Source organism: Drosophila nasuta, chromosome 2L, assembly GCF_023558535.2.
Source record: "Drosophila nasuta strain 15112-1781.00 chromosome 2L, ASM2355853v1, whole genome shotgun sequence".
Classification (NCBI taxonomy): Eukaryota; Metazoa; Arthropoda; class Insecta; order Diptera; family Drosophilidae; genus Drosophila; species Drosophila nasuta.
Genome location: NC_083455.1, coordinates 12,260,860 through 12,279,366, shown reverse-complemented (window position 1 = coordinate 12,279,366; position 18,507 = coordinate 12,260,860). Strand labels below are relative to the sequence as shown.

Genomic DNA, 18,507 nt, shown 5'->3' with positions numbered 1-18,507 from the left:
TTCGATTGGTTGTTGTCTTGGCTATAGTGACTACGAAAGGAAATGACTTGACGAAAGAGCTTTAAGCTTGCAACAATTGAAAGTCTCTTCCAAAAGTGTTCCTGACAAAATCAATACTCTTTTACGAGTGTGCCAACGAGTGTGCATGCTTGGCTATCTATGCTAGTTCTTGTAAGTCTGTAAGCGTTGACAGACACGATTGGCACAGGTATGTCTCCTTTTTTTTGTTATCATATTATTGCTATATATTTCTATAGGGAATAATTGTTTCTTGAACATTGATTCAACTTGGCGGTTTGTCTATTCGACCACCTCATTAAAAGCTCGGCTATATTTAGAGTTCTTTGACCAAAACATTCTACAGACTGAGAACGATTTCCTTACTTAATTCTGATAGACAAACGATTTCAATGACTAGCACAAATGTTGATAATACAAAGCATATTTACATTGCATTCTAATAGACTGAGTGCAATCAAAATGCTTTGAAAACATTTGTTTATTTAGCTTGTGGCTGTCAAATGTGTGTTTTGTTTATTGATTCCCAATGGGAAAGTGTTGAGAAATGAGCAATACTACAAATAGAAGAGTGCGCAATTAACTTGCATTTACCTTTAATTTTCTCTATCTCCATTTGAAAAAAATAAACCAATAATGATCAACAATTTGAATTTCCTAGCTTTTTCAGAACTTTTGTACTGTAACTTTTATTTTTACTACTCCCAACTCAACCTTGAAATCGTAAAGTTGTTCTTTTGTATATTACTGCCATTATTATTTACTGTTGTAACATCCTATAGAGTTTATTTATTGTAATTTACACTTCCAGTTGTCGAACATTTCAGAGCACTTTGAATAAATTGTCAAATTGTAATTACATTCTCAACTTTGTTACGGGTCAAGATACTATTTATATATTCAATTAGCTAAAAGTGTCTCTCTCTCTTTCTCTATATCATCCTCTTTTTTGTAGTAAGTGTAGGTTAATTATATACCCTACTGTAATTATCGCACAAATGGAAAATTGTCAACACTCTTGACAGTCGCACGCATTTCACTCTCACATTGGCCCGCCCATGATTGAATGTCTAATAATTTGGCGGCGGCGGATTTTGTAATCTTCGCACCAAAAAAAAACATTTATAACAATTCAAGCGGAACAACAAAAAGTTGATGTGTGTAAAAGTAATAAACAACAATAAGTACAACAAAAAATTAAACCTCAAAAAGATGTACGCATATTTGTAGTCTCACAAGTGAAGTACTTTAAGCTGTAGATGTATTCGTAGCTGTAGCTACAAATGTATCTGTAACTGTGCACTGTATCTATGCACTGCACTATGGGGCATTCGACCCCTTTTTTCTGGCATTTATGCGATTTTTAAAAGTGTACCAATTAGAACATTTTTATGGCCAATGCATTAACAAAACATCAAACTGTTATGGCTCATAGCCAAAATATTAAAACAGTTCTTTTGAGTATAACAGCTGTAGGGTCAACTGTTGCATCCGAAAGCACATGCGCTAAGTTTGCATAATTTTTTCACTGAACATTGTGGTTCATTTATTAACATTAAAAGCCATTAATAAAAAAAAAATTCTTTAATAATTTCGCAGATTTTCACTGTCTATTAAATATAATTTCTTGTTCAAATTGGGGGTATTTATTTTCGCATTTTGTCATTTTATAAATGCTTCTTAAGGTCAATTTTGAGGAATAATTTTCAACTTTGGAAAGGATTTTAAAAATGATGTTAGCATTATTTAGCAGTAAGCCCATTTTTCTACGATAGATTCCATAGTGCACAGGCTGACTGAGGAGACACAGTTGCAGCTTGTAAAAGCTGCTTGTTGTTGTCGGAAGCCATCAGTCTGTTGTTGCTGCTTTTGGGCACTGTGTAACTCAACTTCAATTTGAGTTTCAGTTTCAGCTTCGGTTTCGGCTTTGAGTCCGTGATTGAAGCTCAGCGCCGACGCTTGTGCCTACTTCGTGCCGCAAACGCAGACGCAGTCGCGACAAAGAAGTGAAGCGTAAACTTTGCTCCAACTGAAATTGAATTCATTGATATACAGTCGAGTGTACTATAAACTGATAATACATAAACATACTACTACAGTCGAGTGTACTATAAACTGATAATACATAAACATACTAAAAGCAGGCGGCGAGCTTATCAATCACAATTCTCTTATTCACGACAACTATATAAAGAGAGTTTCTCTTCATAATGCAGCCAGTACTGGAAGTTAGCATTTATACTCTGTTACGAATGGCGTTCATTTGGCAATTAATTTCCTTCTTCATCTACTTGGTCGGCACCTTGGCCATTGCCGCCTTTCTCTACGACAATTTCAAGTCCTTGATAAACATTATCAAAGCCTTGCTAGAGCCATATTTCCAGCCACAATTGCCACAAACGTTGATCGAGAAATTTGGCAAATGGGCAGGTAAGTCAAATCATTAAAAATTAATCATATTAATATACAACATTAGAGCAGAATGGCCAAATTTATGTTTGTGTTAAAAATGCTTATTGATTGAGAGAAATGATCTCAAAACAAATATAAATGTAATATGATTACAGAATTAGATAGATAACTAAACACGATATTATAAAAAAGAATTTTAAATTATGACAACTAAAAATCGAAAATTAATAGACAAATAATTACATAAAAACGTACATTAAAATTAAAGACTGATTGAAATATATATAAATATAAACATCAGTGAATTTCCGCAAATAATTTCCCAAGATTGGGTTTTGAGACAAGAGCGTTATAAAAGTAATTACTCATTATATAGTAAATCGAATATAAATACAAAATAGGTTCGTATATAGTCAAACATATAAACAATTCATAATGAGAAAAGAAAACAAAATTGAACAATAAGACATATCGTTATTGCAAATAAGTTTAATTAACTTATATTTGCATTAAATAATTTTTATTTTTGCATGCTGGCCACGTTCTATTCTCATGTAATACGTACATTATAATCTCTTTAATCGGCGCAATAATCTTATGTTAATATTGTGTAAATTGTACGCTTATTGTAAAGCCAAAATATTAATACATATTATTAAGGAACATCGTGATGAGACAAGTTATTATTATATTAATTGCTTTTCATATTTTTCTTCAACGGGAATAATTTGAAAATTAGATAATTTTGAAAATAATACATACATAATATATATTTATGCTCAGATTTATTAGTTGGTTAATGAATCAGTTGCTGATTGAAATATTTGTGCTATGCGTCAATTATCCACCCATAAAACATGTTGAAAGCGAACTCAGCATGAGGCAACAAGAACTTATCTATATTCAATATTTATAGTACCATAAATCATGTGGGAAATTCTGTTAGATTATCTATTGAGTGGCCCAATTTGTAGAAATATCTAGAAAATTACTTGAGTTAAATACTTGGCAAAGTCAGCATGAAGCAACTTAAATACTTGATATTATTAGATTAACTGAGCTATCGAACTTTTAATCTACTTTTATTCCATAAAAACGCACTTTCATTGCGATGGCACACTTTCTTATCAAAACTATGCTGTTATCTCATGTTACTAGATTGATAATAATTTTAGTCAGCTTTATCGGTCAGCTGTTCCAGTGCTGTGAGTTTTCGCATTTGTTTACAATTTATTTTTAGAGCAGATAAAGTCATTCAACTTGGCTGAATGAAAGCGAAACTAAACCGGCTTTTTAGCTTCAAACGTTTATGAATGGCCATAAATAAATGCTAAAATAATAATAATAGCAAATGTTGCAAAACGTAACAGCTTGTTGAAATGTTCTAACCTTGTCGACAATGACAATTTAATTTCGTTGAAAATTGAATTCAATTGAATTCGGCACAAATATTGTCAAAAGAAAAAATTGTAGATTTGATGTAATTAGCAAACAACAGTACCAAGACATGAGCCAGCTGCCGTTTTTGCTGCCAATGTTTCCGCTGCGCAAATATTTGGCAACAAATGTGGCCAACAAGCGCTGCAACCACTTGTGTATTAACGGTGCCAACTATTGGCGCCGCAAGTTGCGCAGTCTCCGTTGCATTGAGTCGTTGCAACAGCAGCAACATAAACATAAACAAAAAGAGTAAGAAAATAAATCGTGTTGCTTTCATGTGCAACTTTTATAGGCATTTTCATATTTGTTTAGGGTTCGGCAGTGGCCAAAAGAGAAGAAAACCAAGTATCTAACCAACAGCAACTAATAATTAGCAAGGGAGTGTGAAGTTAAGTTACTACTCAACTTGCCAGCTCTCTTCAAACTTAACAGTCTATATTTTTACCTAATAATTCACTTTAGAGTCGTTTAAGATAATTATTATCCATTCTCTTTTGCAGTTGTTACTGGCGCCACTGATGGCATTGGCAAGGAATATGCCAGGGAATTGGCACGTCAAGGTCTCAATCTGGTGCTCATCTCACGCACCAAGGAGAAGCTGATTGCCGTCACCAATGAGATTGGTAAGTAAAGGGTTGCATAACAAACAGTAAACAAAATAAAGTAAGCTTTTCATATCATTTTTGTAGAGAGTGAACACAAAATCAAGACTAAATGGATTGCTGTAGACTTTGCCAAAGGACGTGAAGTTTACGAGCAGATCGAAAAGGAATTGGCAGGCATTGAGGTCAGCATATTGGGTGAGTATTCAGATAAAAAAGTGACATATCCATTCATAAGAGTGAGATGAATTAGCTGAAAAAGTTTGTTTTGTTACTCATCAAAATATTATTGAAGACAATTGACAATTTATTATTATTAACAACTAATAGTAGCACATTAAATGCAAGCAATTGTTAATTTGGAAAAAGTTTAGCCATTGCGTGTGTGAGTTTTGCTTGAAATGCAATTAAGTGCAGATTAACTACTGATTAACTGATAATCTACTCAGCAAACGAATATATTAATTACGCCATTATATAAGAATAATTTAAATAAAAAATAATCAAAACAAAAAATTTTAAACAATATACAGTGACAGTATAACTGCTACCCATTTTGAATAAAACAAAACAGTGCGATATTATTCTCAAAATATACCTGATAATATACCATAAAAATACTAAAATATACAAAATGGTATATAGATGAGGAAATCCACTCGAAATATACCATATGGGACAAAGTATACCAAACTATACTGGATATAAAAAATGTGATACTCTTTATAATTGGATTTCTTGTAGTGAATATTAACTGTTTCAATTGCAATTTCAAGTACTTTAATAAAGTACTTAACATGAAACTCCCTTTATACTCGTCTAACCACTTTTCATCTCGTTTATAACATCAAATTTCGCTCTCTAAGCCAGCAAAATTAGCGTGGTCCGTGTTGTCTCCCACAGTAACTGTTTTCGCTCGCACTCTTTGATAATAGCCAACTCATTGTCAACAAACAAAACGAAACAAACAGTAGCCGCAACAGTATCACTAACAACAACAACAATAACAGCAATAGCAACAATTAAGCCACCATAAGTTACCATATGTTTGTTGTTAAATTTTGTCAATGACATTGAGACAGCTAAGCAGAGTCGGAGGCACTCGTAATAGCGTGCAATTATAATGACTACATACAGTAGGGCTTTTTGACGGACTCTGGGGCATTTTCGACTTGTTTCAAGTACATATAAATAATTTATTTTTTGGGATTTTTATTTGCCAAACTCATAAACGCTTTGACGCGCTTCAGCAATTTACATTTTGTTTTTATTGTGCTGTACTGAAGTTAACCTTGTCTTATTCAAGGCGTATTTTAAAAGCTACTCTACTGATAAGCATCTTTGAATAATCTTCATCTCTCTCTCTTTCTCTCTCGCTTTGCAGTGAACAATGTGGGCAGAATGTACGATTATCCGGAAACATTGGAAGCGGTGTCGGAAGATCTCATCTGGGATATCATAAACATCAACATTGGCGCCGTCACCATGTTGACACGCAAGATCGTGCCACACATGAAGGCGGCACGCAAGGGTGCAATTGTCAACATTGGCTCCGGTTCCGAGTTGCAGCCACTGCCAAATATGGCCGTCTATGCTGCGACCAAGAAATATGTAACATATTTTACACAGGCCTTGGAGCAAGAGTTGGCCGAATTCAATGTGACCGTGCAGCTGGTGATGCCCTTGTTTGTGACAACCAAAATGAACGCGTATTCCGACACGGTGATGAAAGGTGGATTCTTTATACCCAATGCATACAGTTTTGCCCGTTTTGCTGTCTTTACACTCGGCAAATCGAACACAACAACGGGTTTCTGGACCCATGGATTGCAGGTGAGATTGAAAGCTCATTTCCTATAACAACTTTCTCAACGGTCTGGTAACGCTGTGCCACATTTTTTACTTGCAGTACTTTTTCATGAAGATGTCGCCGCAGCATCTGCGCGTGCTTATTGGACACCAGCTGACAAAGCGACTGCGCATCGAGGCGCTTAGCCAAAATAAGTTGGCAACATAGTATTGTAGTGCATTTACATCCTAAGAGTATTGTAAATATTGGCGCTTAATTTAAAGAATAACAAAGAAAAAAACAGTTTTTCGTACAACCAAAAAGCCAAACCGGCTGACTAAATCAATTTGCAAAAATGATTGCATAACATTTTTTTCGCCTGTTGCATTTGGTAAGAGAGAGAAGGAAGCAGATTGTTATGGCATAAATGTAGCCGTGAAACCGGTTGCCTGACGCGCCAAACTGTTGAACGACAGACGGAAGAGCCGACAGCCCCTACCAAAAAAACTACAAAAATACAAACAAAGCTTCGCTTCATTGCATCGAGTTGGCATTCTTCAAGCTTACAGTTTTCAAGTATTTTCGGTTTTCTTAGACCCGTTCACATACGAAAAAAGTAAGTCTATTGGTTTTGTCGAAATCTAAAGGGAGACTTTACAGACAGAAGATGTCATCGTCAACTCTTTGAAACATCAACACATAGGTATTTGGTAAAAGATAAAGATAGATATGCTCCAGTGGATTGCTATCCTGCTAGAACTTATATTATATCGACCTCGAAAGTATATCAAAACTTTAATATATCCTCCCACGACTTTACATTTAAATTTTAATATGTTGTCTTTTCAATTCCAAATCAATTACTTTTAAGAAGTCATATTCCAAATGAGTTAACAAAAGTGAACAGGTCTCTTACAGTCAACTCAAGAGGCTAATTTTGTTACTTGTTTTCTTTTATCGACTTGTATGCAAGCCTGTGCGCATGTAAATGAACTTCAATTGCGGGTCTCCGTCTCCACATTGTGGTCACTGCACGTACTGCCCACAAATTATGCAAGCAAAGAGATTACAATGCAAATTTTCAGCGCAGTCCGCGCCTATAACACAAGCCGTTTTTCTAGTACATGGTTATTGATGAACTTCACTTGAAAATTACATTAACTACGCTAATGATAACCTTAGCACTTACCTTTTGTTTTTTGAAGATCTTTATAGCCCTTGAAGGTTGTGACTAAAATTCAATTTAACCTTTAAAGTTCAACTGCATAAGCACCACATCCAAATGACGAGAGAAAAGAGCACTTAAAAGCAACAACACTTTATGGAGGGCAAACGGAAGTACCGTTTTAAGCACATTGAGCGCGCACACACACAATAAAAAAAATGCATTACACGAGCAAAAAAAAACATCGAATAGTGCGGTTCCAAAAGAGTGCAGCAAAGAAGAGAGCACATTTAAGGCTCCGACGGACGGCGACAAGTTAACGAAGCGAAAAACGTTGGCGTCTCTTTTGCCAATTTTGACACTTGCACAAATTAATTTGGATTTAATTAAGAGCCTATTAACATTTTATCACATTTAAGAAACGCAATGCACCGCGCAGTTCAATGATCACAATATTTGCGAATAATATATATGTATGTATACACAAGCAGCCACCCACTTTAACTGACCATCATTTATGCTGGCGCCCCCTAGGGAAAGAGTAATGAAACATTCCAATTAAATAGCTCTATCTATCAATATCGTTATTTGAACTTGTCAACTTTCTAACTGGCTGCCCTCAAAATAAATCCAATTCGCTGTGGCGTGTTGTTTTTGTTGTTGTTTTTATTCCTGCATTTGGTTGTTATTGTTATGCATTTGTTGCTGGTATTGTTGTTGTTATTTACGAAAAATGCAATTATTAAATAAAGATCTTAGATATTATGTGTGCAAAGTGTTAAACAATGAAATATACAATTTCTCTATGTGCGCATTGTGCTGTTGTTGTTGTCTTGCTATTGCACACTTATCATACTGTACATTATGGTCTATAAATTGTAAATTCAAAATTCGATTAATTCCATTGCGAAACGAAAATTGCAAAATTAATATTTATGATTAGAACAGATGACGCCAAAGCTCCCAGGCCAACGTTGAAACGGCGCGGCGCAGCGTGCCATTTCGATCACATCATTTATCGATAACCCAAATGGACCGAAACATTCGCTTAATCAAGCACAGCACACTGCAAAATAGATATACGCTTATATATAGTACAAGTTACATACATATAATTATATGGGATTGAGGATGAATAATTTATGGTATTTACCGTCACATACACTCGCTCCGTTGCAGGCCGTTGGTTGATGTCAAGCCTCCGAACCGAGCAGCTGCTTTCCGCCTGCGGCTGTGACGTCATCTGCAGGAAACACAAATCGATAAATAAATTTCATTTGAAATTTAAATACGAATCGCGGTGCACGAGCACTTTGCTCTGACCAACGCATATAGGCCAGCTGCTGGCCTAGTTAAGTATTTGAAAAATAAAATTATTGCCCACCTAAAAGTCTAACATATATGTACATATTATATGTTTATTCGTAGATAATCCATTTGTTCCAACTAATGGAATTGCTACTTGAAATATTGGCAAATGATATTGCTGCACACAATTGTTTATTTGTTTCCATTTGTTTCTTATTCATTATTTCATTATCATTTCAAGTGGTGAAACGCACAAACAATAGCCAAAAATATATGGGATCAGCACGATGGATTATTTTTAGCGAACAAAAAAAAAACATTTTCATTCAGGGATTAGAATGTGGTTTTTCTTAACAAAATAAACAAGTGAAAACCAGAATATTCAATTTCTAGCCATGTTTCTATTTTCATAACATAACACAAAAAAAAAGGAACAAGAAAAAGGCGTATATGTATATTATAAATGATAATTAATTGTATTCATAAACAAATGGACCTAAAATATAATTTTTGAAAAAGACAAAACCATAAAACAAAATGGTATGCTGTGACAGAAAAAAATAGAAATCGCGGAAAATTCATTTGACAAATTTAACACGGTGCGAAAGAAATGTTTCGAAAACGATTTCAAATTGTTCACACACTCGTCCATATGTACGCAACAGAGGAATATATATCTAAAAATCGCATGGGGGTGCGTCTTTAGTGGGCCATGTCGAAATGTCGTCGTTAAAAAGTTGAAACTTTTTGGAAAATGATTTCTCTAATGTCGCAACTTACGGCAGCGCTGCCAAGAAAACCAAACAGCAGAGGGATTAGAAGTGCAGAGGGAAGATGTCCACATATATCTACTATATCTTTGCCTATTTCGCATAGATTTCACGTTAGCTAATTTAATTAATTAACGTCATCAAAGACGCTCGTTATGCTTGGAAATGCAATTAAAATATTTCACAAAAAACCGACTTTTCGAGGGCAATAATTTCATAGTTCTATAATTATCATATTGGGTGTACTATATAGATAGATTGCGATAGGGTTTTGTTGGTTAACTCACTCACCTGACTTAGGGTACTAAGAGAAATCCATTAAATGCTAGCGGCTTAAACGCGTAACGCTCTACAAATCCTAGGCATAAGTGTTGATTTATGAATTGTTGTGTTGGAATTGAAATTGAAATTCAACATGTAAGTATATCGTTTAAACTAAGAGTATTCCCAAAAACATGAACATATTTAGAAAGCGGCTTCGTAGAAGGCATAGAGCAGGAAGAGCAAGAATGCCAGGATGAGGAAGGTGGTGAACAAACTCCTAGCTTCATTCATGTTGTTGCTGTTGTTGTTGTTGTTGATGATGTTGTTGTTTTCTATTTGGGAATAGAAAATGGACAATTATTAATCAATATACAGCTCGCTTAATCACACACTAATTAGTACTATCTATGGTGGAACACACACTCTGGGTGCAGCTGTGGAGCTTTGGGTGCTGATCGGCAAACCGTTCGTAGCAAATGGCACGGAATAACTGAGAAACGCATCCAAAGAATCTTCTCCACAAATATGATTTTTATCACGCATCAAAATCAGCCAGCAGCGAACTCATTTGGAATTATGGCTCTACGAAATTTATATATATATATCTATATCTACCCATACACACTACACTACCCGATATATATTTTGCAATACGTTGAGTGTAGTTTGGTGTATTGGTGTCCAGTTGTTGCGCATATTTCGACGCGGCACACACATCGTCGCTACTATATATACTACCATATCCATATATTTAAATACACATATATTTATTACTTATAGGTATGTTTAGATTCCATGTGGGCGGGGCAGCGTGAAGAGCGTCATGGCGCACGAACCACATTAAAAACTCTTGACAGCGAAAACTTCTCCATCCAAAAAATTAACCTACTCTCTATCTCTCTCCTCGTACCTGTTACGAATTCTTTTTATCCATTGGCCATTATTCATTCTTGGCACTGGCAAATTGCAGTTGGACCTCGTGTGGTTATTGAAAAATGTTTTAAGAATTCGTTTATTTATTTGTTTTTCTTTTTTTGGTCGACTGGGGTTAAGGTGGCGGGACCACCCGACCCATTCTGTAATGTTCTCCAGACATCTGCGATCTTAATAGCATTTTCCATTTGTTTTTGTTGGCTGCTTGCTAAATACACGTTTATTTCAAATCGTATCGCCTATGCCATTTGTTTGTTTCGCCTTTTGAAACATGTCCAAATTATTTCAAACATTGCAACGTTGCACATAGCACGAAATGTGCTCTACTTTAATGGCGCCTCGTGAAATTAATAGTTTCCAGTTTCTTTCAAGTTTTCCTATTGCAAAAATGCCAACTAAAATAGACATGTTCTTCTTAATATCAACTTTTGTAATTTCACTGTAATTATGTATCTTTCAAAATTCCTGGATTTCCTAGAAATATCGCTTTCTAGCTAGGATTCTAGTAAAAAAATGTTATATTGTCACAAAGGAAAGCTATATAAAAAGTTTCATAATTCTATACTTAATAATCTCTGAGTTCCTTGAGGTTATAAACTTATTTTTAGTCAATTTATCCTATGATCAGAACAGGTGTGCTTTGTTTACATTATGCACTTAATTAAGCATTATTTATTGTTAAATTATTGTTAATATCTCACCTCTTCCATAACTCTATGCCCCCATTTATGAGGTACTCATTTACAAAACGGCGTAGATGATCCAAAGGAAGAACAAAAGCACGGCCAGAATGCCGAAGGTGGTCATCAAGTTCTTGGCTTCACTCATTTTGGATTGCTAAAAATAAAGTGATAGGAATGCATAAAAAGGCAATTAATAAATTATAAAGGTTTTTATTATTCGATATGGTCTTTTTTTTATAGATCAGAATCTACGCAAAGGTCAGACAATAAAAACAAAAACCAAAAAAAAAAAATACAAAATATCCAAAAACAAAAACAAAGTGAAAAAATCAAATAAAATTTTTTCAGCTGGCGCGTGAGAAATTTCATTTGATATAAACAATAAAAAAGCGATCATAAATTTTCAAAGCACATATCATTTTGTTTTCAAATTATACAACATGTTTTTTTCAAAATTCAAGCACGGCAAACGAAAATTATGAAAAACCACACGAATATGTTATTGTATATGAAGAACCTTGAACTGGCTAAGATTGTTTGATGTTTAGTCTGATTTGTTGTTGTTGCTTTAGTCGTTGTTGGTGATTCTGTTATTGCATATCAGAGTGATCAGAGCAATCAAAATGTCTGTCTATAAGTTGGCACTGAACGAAGAACTAGGGGGAACATATAGAAATAGTGGATGAATAATTCCAGCTTTATGGATTGGACCAGTTCCAAATATTTTGCGATGAAATTTATTGGGCACGGCACTTTAAAAATTCGATTGAGATTATGCACACGAAAAATCACATTCGCTAGTTGAAGATTAATCTCACATTTTCTGTCTTCTTGGTCAAATGTCTTTTTGCCTTTAACCTGATTTTCGATTTTTGCTTACTTTTTTTTTATTTCTTTTAGATTTTGCGGACGAAAATTTGTGCTATTAACTGCTGCAAGCCTTTGGCCCAACTAAAACCAATTCACGCACTTGGCCAATGGGTTGCGCAAAATATAGCAAAAAATTAGAAATACTTTGAGACGATGTGATGGTATCTATAAGATACACAGACACACACATTCATAGATGACGACACTCACCGACAAGACGGCACTCAAGAGAACAACTTGACAAGTGGAGGAAAATCTAGAGGTGTATGTGTGCTTGTATATACATTTATTAAAGACTAAAGACTATACGGTATACGGTCTCCAAAAAGCATATGAGTTAAAATGGGATGCCACTAGGCTGAAGAATCGCTTGGAACATGTTTAAATCTTGAAGAAATATCATCGAAAATAAATAAAATAAATTTACGCTGCCGGTTTGACAGTTTGCGAGCAGCCGTTTTTTCCCCCAAGACAACAAGAACAATGCTTTCATTAAAAATAATTCATATACTAGATGATATAATAAGTCACATCGAAACATATTCATATTCTCCATATGTGTTCCATTTTCGCTAAGAAAGATCCGAAATACTATTCACAACGTTGTCAAAATTATGTTTGGACATTTTTGCTTGCTGCAATATATTATTCATATTTATTCCTTGAGATGACGTCGCATTTAGGATTCTTTTGGAATTATTAGAATTATTTTGAGGATCACAAAGATGACGTTTCAAAGTGTCATAAAAATTCATGCGGTTAAGCTTATAATTTACCGCATAAATTGTGAACTTTTGCTATGTCGCCGAAATTCTAGTGAAACTATAATGACAAATACGCAAATCAGAGTATATCTATACTATATATCGGAGAGAGTGCGAACTGATATATGTATATATAGCGCCCACACTTTCGTAAACAACAAACTTGGGGCGTTTTTGCTTAGGTTCAGAGCTCTTCCAAAAAATCGCCTGGCTGACAGTTGTCATTAACTCAATTTGAAAATGCACTGCGCAAATGGTCGACGTGAACTCTCTAGCTGAAAAATACGAAAACAATCGAAAACAGACGTGACTTTTCAAGCATACTATATACTCTCCGATATCTACATATATACGTGCGAGTATCTCGAGAAATTCCAAACATAATGACTTAAACAATTATTGCAAATTGCTCAAATTCATTTGCACTTGCTGACGAAATTGTGTCGAAAACATATTGAACATTTTCACCTTGGCGTCCAAAAAAGCGTTGCATGAAAAGCAGATTCAAATTTCACAAATTGGTTGCCGAGAAAATCCAGAGTTGTTGGTGTTTCAGTGATTGAGGAAATACCCTTGAAACAAAATTCTATTTAGTGTTTAGAAATATTTAACAGAAATGTGACGACTTCAATTAAATGTGATTGTCAAAGGAAGAACGAAAATCTTAAAATACATTTAACATAATACAGAAATGTGAAATATTTTATATGCTTTTTATATTTACTTGACGTATTTGCGTAATTTATAATCCAAAATTAATAAATTGTTATAAATTTGTCTAATACATTTGCAGTTGATACAAATAATAAGAAAAATAATCCTTATTAATTATTTATTAATAATTTTGTAAAAAAACACAAAATAAATATAAAACTCGCTATCTCTCTGTACTGAATTTATTAATTAACAGAATTCTATAATAATAAAATATTCTGAATAACTCAGAGAAATAAACTGTATTAATATTTGACTAAAACTTTTAAGTTCTGAAAAATATATTATCAAAAAATTAGGCTAAAAATATTAGATTTTATTAAATCAATTAGAATAATTAAATGCATTCTATATTCACAAAATTTTCAAACAAATTAAGAGCAGAAAAATTTTTTAAATTGATAGTCAAATTATAAAAAATATAAAATAATTTAAAATATTGCTTTTCATTCGACTTTATTAAATAACCTTATTCAATAAATTATTTATTCTCTGAGAAATAAACTGAATTAAAATTTACCTATATAAATGTATAAATATATTTACAAAATAAATATGAATATATCATCTCATTTTTCACACTGGTTAATCATACACTTGGCAGCTGGATTCATAGCCGCATCCGCTGAGCAGTTGAAGGCAGCCTGGAACTCTGGCAGATTCATATAGCCGCGATTCAGCTGGGCGGCAAAGATCTCATCCTGGCGATTGCACATTTGCTGTGCCACCGCATAGAAGAGAACACGATGCTCGTCGAGGCCAAAGAACTGCAGGACAAACTGCTCGGCAAAGAGGAAACTCTCGCCCTCCAGCCAAAAGTGATAATCCCGCAACGCCGCCTGAAACGAGCGATAGAACTTGAAGACATCATCCACCTCATGCGAGGCCAGAGGACGATAAATGTCTTGCAGCTCGAGATCATAGTGCTGCTCCGTTTGCCGTTGCAAACAGTCCAGGGCAGTGTAGTAGCCATCGGTGTCCTCCAGCAGACGCGATTGACGCCACAGTTGCAATCCCTGTGTGGCATAATAGTGATACATGGGACGCTGCAACACAAGCTGCACAAAGTGCAGAAAGTGCCGCAAGAAATAGGCCGGCTGCTGCACATCCTCGGGATCCACAAAGGGCGACACAAAGCTGTGACGCAATTGCGCTCGCCGCAGCTGCAGCAGATTGCTGTAGAAGGAGCGTGGCTGTAACTCCAATGCACCATAGTGCAACTCGTGTTCGATGAGATTGAGATAATGCTGCGCATGCGTCTGCAGCAATCTTGCCACCTGCAACTCCTTCCGTTCCACCTCCTGCGGCAGCATGTAACCATACCAATCGCGACGACTCAGCTTGGAGCGACGCAGCTGCTGGAAGCGTGTGGTGTGCAGTTGATACATGGCGAATGCCACATTTCGATTGAGCTGCGAGCGAAACACGTGCCACTGCCAGTACTCAACGTGCAACAGACGCTCGAACTCTTGTGTCAACACGTAGCAATCCTCGTAGCGAAGTTCTTGCTGCACCTGCCACAGCACATAGTTGACAATAATGCGAGGATCTGTGTAGCGCAGAACTTGCCACGCCTGCCGAATGCGTGCCACATCCAGCGGCAACTTGCGCGCCTCGCTTAGCATCTCCTCTGTGAAGTTGAGCTGCGTAAAAAAGTGCTGAAAATAATCCATGGTATTCCCATCCAACGTCAACTGCTCTTGTCCTCCTCCCTCAGATTCGGTAGCGCTCTCCGTCGTGGTTGTTGTGGGCAGCTCGCCACGCATGCCGCGGCACAGGACGCGCATCTCATGTGCCAAAATGCGCGACACTTGCGGATGACTTCCGTGCAACACGCTGGCCAGACTCCGACGAAAGCCCTGTAAACTAGGGCACGGCAGATTGTTTATGGATGCCACATAGATAGTCTCCTGGGCAAAGTAAATATGCAACAAGGTGGGCACACCATGTGCCGCCAGCTGTGCAGAAAGTTGCACCCAATTGAGCTGCTCGTCCAGCCGCAGCTGCTGCCATTGATAGGGCAAAAAAGGCCAAAAGGAGAGCGCTTGCTTATACGGCGCCATCATCGGCAGCTGGTGCACAATACGCTGCCAATGAGAGATGCGTGACGCAGGACGAAAGACGTGCTGCTCTCTTCGCTGCTTGCACTGCGTGTAGAGCTGGGAGAGCGCCTTCCCAGGCAACGTTTTGAAGTTCACATGCTGCGCCATAAAGAACTCCATGCGATCCTGTTTGTTGTACAGCAGCGGAGGCAGCGCATCCTCAGGCTCCTCAGCTGCTGCCAAGTGGCCAAAGTTGCCGCAGGCATGAGCATAGAAATCGTCACAGGGCTCGATTGTTGCATTGCGCAGCTCCACAATTTGCTTGAGATTGCGTTTGTAGATCTCGGTGAAGAAGCGACCCGATTCCGCGGTTTCCTCACTGCTCAAACTACGCGGTTTGATGATTAATAAGCAGAGCATTGGCAGCTGCCATTGCCAGCGCATTTTGCTCATCCGCTCGTTTGTTTTGTTCCGCGTCAACTGCGCTCAATTCCCACACACACATCATTTTCTAGGTCTAACTTGGAGGCAGCTTCGCCTTTGGTTTGCTGATAAGCCCAGCTTTGCTGGTAGAGATTATGGCGCTTCTATTGATAACTGATGCACGACTCTGGCCGCCTTGACCTTAAATATGTTTGCAAATTGATTTGAGCTTGTAGCGAATTAGACGGAAATGCGGTAAACAAAATATTGCGTATACGCACGGTGGTGCAAATACTTCAGCAGCTTATTATGTTAAATGTATTTAACGTCAGCACTAACAGTAGTAATAAAATTTTATCAATTCAATCCATTAATCAAAGAAAGGGGAGAACTCTAGGAACCAACTAATTTAGTTAAATAAAAAATATACATAAACTTATAAATATTTTATTGGAAATGTTATTCATGCAATCGTTGTCTACATTTTTGTATATCAGAAATGCAGCAAAGCGGCAAAAATAAATAATTAAATATTTGTAAATTAATTGATCTCATCGAGCAAGAGATAAAAATGTCTGTTAAGCAAATTCTTGCAAACTTGACTGAAACTTAGCTATATACTGCTAAATCAATAAAATTACTAAAAGCTGCATATTTAAGAATATTTCACAAAAAATTGTCCTTGTCGTTAATAAGACATAATTTTCCGCAAATACGTCAATTCACAAATCACAAATAAAATGAAACATAACGTAGAACAAATATTTAGTTCAAGTGATTTAATTAAGATTTGGGTAATCTTTAACATGTTGAGTCAGCACTCTAATCTAGCTACTTATTTCATCATCTGATTTACTGACAGTAGAAATAATTGTGCCATGAAACTAGAAAAATTGGCAATTGAAAACTATAGAGAAAAATTCAAACTTCTGTTTAACAAACATATTAAACAATCGGTTGCACAAAATAAAATGAAAACAAGATAAAGCTTAGCCAAACTTAACTTTGTGAATTGAAAATCAATGATGAAGATGTTTATTTCACTATTTAATAATAAAACACATAAATTGAATTCATTTTCTTTTATTGCATTTCAATGCACTAAAAACAGAAATTACACAAAGATGAAATATGGAAACATTGTAAATATGAACAAAAATCCATTTGTTTATGCAGTTAACATTTTAAGTACCTTTTTGATAAACTTTCAGCGCGTGTCAATTTGAAAGCAGTTTATGAATTTGACAACGTTGTTCAGCTGTGTTATAAATAAATTAATGGATTTTGTGGAATTGTCAGCGCCGCCCCTTACTGCATAACTAAGAGAAAAAGGGAGAGAGTGAAAGAGTGAAAGAGAGACAGAGAGAACTGTAGAGATATCTCTCGATTTTGTTTTGGGGCCAATGTCTGTCCATTAATTCACATTTTGTTTGACATTCCATGACAGTGCTGCTTGAGATTATTAGTGCCCCTGAAAATATAGACAGTAGCTATATACGTATATTCAATATATAACTATGTCTATATCTAGATACATCTATATAACTATATATAAACAAATATCGTGGGCGTTGAAGCCACACGCAGCATGTTGATAATAAATTGTAAAACTATAGAAATTAGCTGAACCAAGCATCCATTGGAATTAAATTAGGTATTGGATATTTACCCAAAGCTAATCAATAAATCACATTTAGCTATAGCGTACTTGTTGAGTTCGTTTCTGACACTCGATGATTGTAGCCTGTCCAGAAAAAAATGTTGCAATTAGTTGAGCACCTGTTGGCGGTATGTTGACCATACCCTGTAATTTGATTTAATTGGGTATGACCAAGTAGATGAGCAGTAAAAGAATTTGATTTCAAGGCAGCAAATTGATGTCTTGGGTTGTATACTTAATATTTTAAATAGAGCAGAACACTAATCAACGTATACTTAATATTTCTTATATAAAATAATGTGGTCTTGATTATATAATTAAATATAGATATTAATTATAAATATTCTTTGTAATTAACGTAGAAAATTATCATTTTTAAAACTAGTTTAGTCATACAATTGATCCCTACATAATTGGTTATGATTAATTCACAATATCTCATAATATATGTATGTATATGTATATTTTGTATTCATTAGTGGTGATGATTTAAAGCTTGGTGATGATTAAAGAATACTAACGAGTCGAATCCCTTAGTAGTTAAAAATAACGAAGCTTATCAGATATACATAGTTATGCCTTCCTAGTATAATATAAGCTAACAAAACCCAATTTAAATTGTAAGTTACCTGTAAGTTATATGTATAAAT

General features: G+C 35.6%; 2 protein-coding genes and 1 long non-coding RNA gene across 11 annotated transcripts; 1 reads left to right on the top strand and 2 right to left on the bottom strand.

The window, feature by feature from the left end:
* The first annotated feature begins 129 nt into the window (after nt 1–129).
* Nucleotides 130–6,600, top strand: LOC132798140 (inactive hydroxysteroid dehydrogenase-like protein 1). 2 transcript variants are annotated; one of them, XM_060809878.1, is made up of 6 exons: nt 130–208; nt 2,235–2,448; nt 4,371–4,493; nt 4,560–4,670; nt 5,857–6,305; nt 6,382–6,600. In XM_060809878.1, the coding sequence occupies exons 2-6, from the start codon at nt 2,271–2,273 to the stop codon at nt 6,487–6,489; spliced, it is 969 nt and encodes a 322-aa protein (XP_060665861.1). In that variant the 5' UTR covers nt 130–208; nt 2,235–2,270; the 3' UTR covers nt 6,490–6,600. The 2 variants fall into 2 exon arrangements, with proteins under 2 accessions (XP_060665861.1, XP_060665860.1); XM_060809877.1 differs by lacking the exon at nt 130–208 and having other exon boundaries at nt 1,923–2,448.
* Nucleotides 6,601–8,072: 1,472 nt separating this feature from the next.
* Nucleotides 8,073–13,196, bottom strand: LOC132798353 (uncharacterized). 8 transcript variants are annotated; one of them, XR_009633935.1, is made up of 5 exons: nt 13,182–13,196; nt 11,403–11,538; nt 9,796–10,100; nt 8,580–8,669; nt 8,073–8,492 (listed from the first exon to the last, which is right to left on the bottom strand). It is a non-coding gene; the product is annotated as an uncharacterized LOC132798353 (long non-coding RNA). The 8 variants fall into 8 exon arrangements; XR_009633933.1 differs by lacking the exon at nt 13,182–13,196 and adding an exon at nt 13,031–13,048; XR_009633937.1 differs by lacking the exon at nt 13,182–13,196 and adding an exon at nt 12,465–12,479.
* Nucleotides 13,197–14,186: 990 nt separating this feature from the next.
* On the bottom strand, nt 14,187–16,278 carry LOC132798675 (neprilysin-4). The gene has a single exon (XM_060810625.1). The coding sequence runs from the start codon at nt 16,225–16,227 to the stop codon at nt 14,302–14,304; it is 1,926 nt and encodes a 641-aa protein (XP_060666608.1). The 5' UTR covers nt 16,228–16,278; the 3' UTR covers nt 14,187–14,301.
* Between the last annotated feature and the right edge of the window lie 2,229 nt (nt 16,279–18,507).